This window comes from Akebia trifoliata, chromosome 8 (assembly GCF_017979445.1).
Source record: "Akebia trifoliata isolate Shusen 1 chromosome 8, ASM1797944v1, whole genome shotgun sequence".
Taxonomy (NCBI): domain Eukaryota; kingdom Viridiplantae; phylum Streptophyta; class Magnoliopsida; order Ranunculales; family Lardizabalaceae; genus Akebia; species Akebia trifoliata.
In genome coordinates, this window is record NC_141382.1 from 2249886 (window position 1) to 2257235 (window position 7350).

General features: G+C 33.0%; 1 protein-coding gene across 1 annotated transcript; it reads right to left on the minus strand.

The window, feature by feature from the left end:
- Positions 1-416: 416 nt before the first annotated feature.
- On the minus strand, positions 417-6726 carry LOC147395395 (L-ascorbate peroxidase, cytosolic). Its single transcript, XM_086451081.1, has 10 exons — positions 6575-6726; positions 6213-6340; positions 5944-6118; positions 5635-5700; positions 1769-1817; positions 1310-1395; positions 1129-1208; positions 887-989; positions 741-799; positions 417-635 (listed from the first exon to the last, which is right to left on the minus strand). Exons 2-10 carry the CDS (start codon positions 6329-6331, stop codon positions 620-622), a joined length of 753 nt encoding a protein of 250 aa, XP_086307207.1. The 5' UTR covers positions 6332-6340; positions 6575-6726; the 3' UTR covers positions 417-619.
- Positions 6727-7350: the final 624 nt, after the last annotated feature.

Here is a 7350-nt window from a genome sequence, read left to right on the forward strand (position 1 = left end):
GAATGCTCTTTCAAAATTTTGAAAAGGCCTGCCGCTTCAAAGATTTTCCCTATGGAACATCTTTAACAGAAGCCGTCGGTCAGAGACTACCTAAAGTTATTGACTATCAAGCTAGACGTTCAAGACTTCCACACAGAGAGAGAGAGAGAGAGAGAGAACTCATTCAACTACTATTGTAACCAGAAGAATCCTTCACATTGGTACTAATCTTGAAATCTACAGACAAAGCTTGATGAATTCAATACATACACATAATAAAGATAGATTTTCCCCCACTATGTGAACTTAATTTCCATATCAAGATAAAAGAAAATTATTCTGGATTTTCTCTTGTTAAAGCAAGCAATTTTCTTTGAGAAACTGATGATACTCTCAGGTGTAAGATATAAGAGGGCAGGAAGGAAAGGGTACCACCAGAGCACAAACTAACTTGTTGCAAAGCTTATTAAACCAAAATACATGAAACATTAAAGTGTTCTCATTGCTTAACAACTACGCATGATGATGATGATGATGACTACCAACCACATCCATCTCCATAACACCCAAAAAGAAAAAGAACCAACAAAATTCAGAACATCTTCCATCATCACCAGCTATTAAGGTGTTAACCAACTCCTCACGCATTAGCAAATCTGAGATCATGAAAGAACATCTCATCAGCTACTTATCATTAGAGGCTGCTCCAAATAAAAAAAGGAGATGATTGTGAAGCAAGAAGTCCAGCAATATTCACTCACCCCAATTCAGAGAGCTTCATATGGGATTCAGCATAGTCAGCAAAGAAAGCATCTTCATCCTGAAAACATGAAGAAAAATATTAAGATAATTAGAAAAGGTAATACTTGAGAAAATGGGACAAAAAAATCATAGAAGAAATACTAACAGCAGCATATTTCTCAACGAGAGGGCGGAAAACAGGATCCACAAGAAGGGCCTTGTCAGATGGGAGCTGGATAAGACCTTCCTTCTCTCCACTAAGGAGCTCCCTGTTGCAACGGAAAAAAGAAAAAAAAAAATCATTATAACATTAGTCAGTTATATTAATTGGACAAAATATAGCTAGTATTACAGCACAAAGGGTTAGATCAAAGTGAAGACACACTAAAAGGAGAGGGATGTACTTACTTGAAGTAGGAGTTATCAAAAATGAGGGGGTTCAAGGTCCAGGGTCCCTCAAATCCAGAACGTTCCTTGTGGCACCTTCCCTGGGGATCAATTACAAATTACAAAACCAGAAAATCAGGCATATGGCCTATTATCTAGGTTCGACCTAAACAAGTTAAAACACAGAAATCTCAACACATACCAGGGTGTGACCACCAGAAAGAGCAACAATATCCTTATCATTGAGGCCCATTTGGTGGACAAACACTTCCCTAAGATGATCCGTTCCTGAAATGGCAATAAAAATAGAAAAGCATAAACTAAATATCATGCGCCTTCTAAACCTTTTAATTTCAGTCAATCTTTAAGCTTAGATGTCAATTTTCCACAACCAATTATGTCCAATTAAGCCAAAAATTACCAATGGAAAATTAATTTTCTTTCTATCAGTACAATAAGAATAAAATCAAAGGAACCCAAATCTATCTAACCAAAACTAATAAATGTAGTACAGATGAAAAAGTTCCTACAAGGGCAGTCAAAAACCCAAAAATCACTTGGACTTGGTCATTGTCAGTTGAAGAAAATGAAAGTTGGAAGTAATTGGCTATAACAGAGGGAATAGTGAAGGATCCAAGACTATAGAGAACATATTACTGACCTTTGGAGGCATCAGGTAAGCGCCCTTCTGGAGGTGGTTCTGGCTTGTCCTGAAATAATCAGAAGCCTTTTCTCATTAATATATTGCTAATACTGAGGAAACAATGTTAGAAATTAATTTTTAAAAATGGCAAACTTTAAATAACTTTCGAAAAAAGATACGGTCACCATCATGAAGAAATTCTTATCACACCCATCTTTGGTTCAATAAACAAATCCTGACCAGATATTCAATTTCATCTCTTCCATGGTTTAATTGTCTTCTATCTGACTCAATATGTGCCCGAGATTTTTTTGGCTTCACCCACTCTCTCTTTTGGATCCTTAAAAGTGCATACTTAATGTAGCACGTGTCGCTGGTGGATCAACAGATGATCCAATAAGGCAGTTATCCGACTTTGACTATTACATCAGGAAACGTATACCAAGTAGTTTGTTTAAGGATGGGGAAGTTTCCACTTCAAGGGTTTGAGAAGGATTGACAAGTTTTTTTTCTTCCTCTCCTAGAGAAATCTATGCAAACTCATATTTTTGGAGTATAAGGGAAGAATAATAGTTATTTTGTTTAACTAAGCTAAACTTGAATCACAAAGGGGATTCTTCTTCTTAAAAAATTGAAGACCAATTTTTCTCTCTCTTCAATTCTCTCACCTCTATATTTAAAAAAAAAAAAAAAAAAAATTTAAATACCGGTCTTTCAAAGACCGATTTGTCTCTATCTTCAATTCTCACCTCTTTCTCTCTCCTCTATATTTAAAAAAAAAACGAATTTTTTTAAATACCGGTCTTTCAAAAACCGATTTTTCTCTCTTTTCAATTCTCTCACCTCTATATTTAAAAAAAAAAAAGAATTTTTTTTAAATACCGGTCATTCAAAAATCGATTTTTCTCTCTTCAATTCTCTTACCTCTTTCTCTCTCTCTCTATATTTAAAAAAAACGAATTTTTTTAAATTTCTCTATCTTCACTTCTCTCTTCCTCCTCTATTTCAACAAAAAAATTTACTCCACCTTTTACCTTTCATTTCTCTCCCTTCTCTTCTCTTCTCTCCAAAAGAATAATTTTTTTTTTTTACTTTTTCATCTTCTTCACTTCTTCACTCACTAAGGTAAATCAAAATTATTTTTTTTATTATTTTACATCTCAAGATCTTGATCTCAACTACTAAACTATGCGAGGTTAATATTACAATGATGCATTTATATTTTTTAGTGAGTGATGATAGGAAGATTTATGCTAACATAGGATCATCAAACATGACATTCATGTGAACCCAATAAGATCTTGATCTCATGATCTCATGATAAGATGATCTTGATCTTATCTTGAGATCAAAAGATCTTGATCTTATCTTGAGATCAAAAAATCTTGATCTCATGATAAGATGGTCTTGATCTTATTATCTTGAGATGTAAAATAATAAAATAAAAAAATTGATTTACCTTAGTGAGTGAAGAAGTTGAAGAAGAAGATGAAAAAGTAAAAAAAAAAATTATTCTTTTGGAGAGAAGAGAAGAGAAGGGAGAGAAAAAAAGGGTAAAAGGTAAGCAAATTTCTTTATTTAAATCGATGAGGAAGAGAAAAGTGAAGAGAGAGAAATTTAAAAAAATCGTTTTTTTTTTTTTAAATATAGAGGAGAGAAAGAGGTGAGAGAATTGAAGAGAGAGAAAAACCGATCTTTGAATGACCGGTATTTTAAAAAAATTCGTTTTTTTTTTTAATATAGAGGAGAGAGAAAGAGGTGAAAAAATTAAAGAGAGAAAAACCGGTCTTTGAATGACCGGTATTTAAAAAAAAATCGTTTTTTTTTTAATATAGAGGAGAGGGAAAGAGGTGAGAGAATTGAAGAGAGAGAAAAACCAATCTTTGAAAGATCGGTATTTAAAAAAAATTCATTTTTTTTAAATATAGAGGAGAGGGAAAGAGGTGAGAGAATTAAAGAGAGAAAAACCGATCTTTAAATGACCGGATTTGTATCCTTTTTCTAATTTTTTTAAAATTAGATTGTTTTTCGTAATAATTTTTTTTTTTTGGATTTTTTTGATAATTTTCCCTATGTTAAATAGTGATTTGACATGTAATATAGACTATTTATATGAGAATAATGTTTATAATTAATATAAATTATAATTTTGTAATAAATGTGTCTGCACAGTTTAGTAGTGGGATAGCAAGCATTCACATTGGAAGTCTAAAAGAATGGGGCATTGCTTCTGCTCCCAAAATTTGGAAATATTTCTTTTATTAAATAGCCATCATGCAAATTCACATGTATTACAAAAATTAGGATTAATGTGCCATCAAATTATTCTATAATTACTTTAACAAATTATTTTAAGAAAATTTAAATAAATAATCTAATTGTATATCATATTTTATCCTTTAATATATATTGCATAGGCTTGTTTATAATTCAAAATATTAACTTAGGTGATTTTAAAAATAATAAAAGGATATTTTTGTAATTTTAAAAAATTAACTAACATAATTACAGGGGTTGTGGTAATATTATTATTCGTTTTGACAAAAAAATAAAAATAACCTTGACAATAATAAGAGTAAATGTAAATTTGAGGACATCTTTGGTCTTCCAAATTTAGGTTACGAATGTCCTGACATTACATTTAAACTTATTAATTATTAAGGCCCTCTTGTCAAAACAAATAAATCACAAACCCACTACACCTATAACCGCGTTAGTTAGTTTTTTAAAATTACAAAAATATCCTTTTATTACTATAATGAGATAAGGGTCTCACTTACACCTTAATTAATATTTTAAATTATTTTTAAAAAAACCTACAATATATTAAACATTAAATGATAAAATACAATATAAAACCATATTACCTATTTGAAACTTCTAAAATAATCATTAAATTAACTATAAAAAAAATTTAATTTTACATAAATCCTAATTTGTGTAATACAAATTCCTACTATTAAATAAGATAATGAAAATAATCATCCAAAATTTTTATAGGAAAGTAATTGAATCGACACTACTTGTTAGTTGTTAGACCAAGCTCAACTCAAGTGGCAGAACCTAGGGGTGCAACTTGGTCCGGTTCAAACCTAGAACCAAACCAAACCAAATCGAGAACTAAACCCTATGCAATAAATAAATATATATGTATGTACTAATTATTATGAATTATTTTAGGAGTTGGGACATATATTAGTGATCTTTTATCTATAAAGCAATGATTTTTTATGGATAGATTAATGATTTACTGTTTGAAATTTTATGTTTGCTTTTTCATTAAAAAAATTTACTTACAATTTATAGAATATTGGCTACCCATAGAACCGAACCAAACCAAACCGACTTTAGCTTGGTTTGGTTCCATTCTCTGGTTCTTATTTAGTGGAACCGAATTATGTCAGTTTAGTTCCAATTTGACCTTGAATGGAACCATGTTACACTCCTAGCAGCCCCCCAACTCAGGCTCGACTCAACCCGAGCATCAAATCTAAGCTCATTAACCCAATAGACCCTAGGCTCATTAACCCAATAGACTCTAGGAAACAAATACAAAGAAAAATAATGTCAAAAGATACATTTTTTCCTTACCACAAATACACGTAACCAGCAATAATCAAAAACACTTTACAAATAAATAAATATCTATAACAAATATAAAAATATGTACTTAATTTTTATACATATTCAGCTTCAGATTGAGCTGGGTTTCCCGAGCCCTCAACCCAAATTAAATTCAGGTTCAATTAATCTAACCTACGCAAGGACAAATTAAAGTCAGCGTTCATATCGGGAATCAGCAAGGACAAATTTTTCTTTTCAATATAAATGATTCGCGCCAAGACGCACCAAAAAATTACAAGTAAGAGCTTCAATTCACAAACCTGCCTCCCAGGGTGGAAAGGAACCTCAGGTCCTCCGGTGATTTCAACAGCAACAACTCCTGCCAACTGTTGTTGAAACAAAAAAAAAAAACCAAACATTAAGGATTCAAACCCACCCAAGGAAAAATAAACTAATTAAACAGGTTGAATTTTGATCAATAAAAAGTAAAAAAATAAAAAAAGTTGATATTGCCACGCAAATTTTTACTAATGCCACACCAACTAAATGTGATATTGGTGGTTTTATACAGCAATTGGTGTGGCGTTAGTAAAACTTGGTGTGGCAATAGTAACTCCCATAAAAAATACCTGATAGAAGTCTGCGTACGACAAGATGGGGAACTGTTCCTTGATAGGTTCCAATAACCTAACTGCGATATCCAGGCCATTGTTGGCTCCATGAGCCAGCTCAGCAGAGTGTTTCATTGTTCCAAACGGACCTCCAGTCTTCGATTTCACATCAAAAGTTCCTGCGGAGTGCCATCTGCATCAACATAATCAAATCAGATATCAAGCCATTTGTCTTCTTCACATTAAAACGATTAAAAACTAAACTAATCGATCGTTGAAAAACTTACGCTATTCGAAGCATCAATGGCGCACATTTCTTATCAGCGATTAATCCTCTAAGTTTCCTCTTGGATTTCTCGATTGCCTTCTTGTACTCCTCGCTCACGGTTGGATAGCACTTTCCCATGTCGATTTCCTGAAAGATTTCAATCCAAAATGAACTTTAGAATCGTTAGATCAACAAATCAAATACAGAAGATCGACAAAAGCACATCGAAACATCCATTAAATCAACGTAAAAACGGTGTGATTGCAGAAAACGCACGATTCAACAACAGATCTATAGACATTTTGATCGAAAAACACTACGATCGAATCAAAACTCGTTTACATCGATTCAAAAACATATGAGATCTGTAGGGTTGCAGACCTTGAGAGTAGATGGAGCGTTAAACCCTAATAGCGAGTACGAATGTTTTCGTCACGAGGCGAACACGAGCTCACTTGATCCGACCCCCGCAATTTATACAAGGAGGTTTGTAGGGTAGAAGCTTCTAGTGGCTCCTTTCTAACCGTTGGATCCAAGTGGATTTCCTAATTTGATTGTTTAATTCGACGGCTGAGATCTTTCTTGACCGTTCGAATGCCTTGGTAGGTGACATAAAGGCGAAGAAAGCGGAATTATTTGAAATGACGAGAATATCCTTTTTTTGTGTGCAGAAGCGGCGCGATGGAGTGGTTATTTTTGGCATTTTCTTCACTAAAAAATGGGTGTCTTTTAATTACAGGTGTGAACGAATCCATTCGAAATGATTCCTTCTATACGTGAACGCGACTGCCAACTAGATAATGCACGTGGAAATGAATGAATAATTTATTTTAGGAAAGATTGACTAGATACGGATAAACCAGGGTGTCTTCTTGCCAAAGGTGTGCATTGTACACGTGGCATTTTTAAGGAGGTGTTCCAAAATTTGACAGAAATATAATGATGTGAAATAAATTTAAAACGCCACGTGGCTTGAACGATAAGGGTTCTTTCAAAAATCAGACTCAAAAATCATTTATAAGAGAATTTCAACTACTATAAATAAAATGCCACGTCCAGGACATAATTTCTATCGAGATTCACTTTTAGTGATTTGAATCCCAGCTTTTGTCAATATAGTGCCACGTCGATCTTTTTTTGGCCATGCAATTCACCGT

What these genes read in the sequence shown, in the direction of transcription:
- LOC147395395 (XM_086451081.1), bottom strand. Translation starts at nt 6,331, where the DNA reads ATGGGAAAGTGCTATCCAACCGTGAGCGAGGAGTACAAGAAGGCAATC. An exon ending in CGTACGCAGACTTCTATCAG is followed by an intron (nt 5,701 to 5,943) that starts GTATTTTTTATG and finishes TTTCAACAACAG; the next exon opens with TTGGCAGGAGTTGTTGCTGT. An exon ending in TTTGATAACTCCTACTTCAA is followed by an intron (nt 990 to 1,128) that starts GTAAGTACATCC and finishes CCGTTGCAACAG; the next exon opens with GGAGCTCCTTAGTGGAGAGA.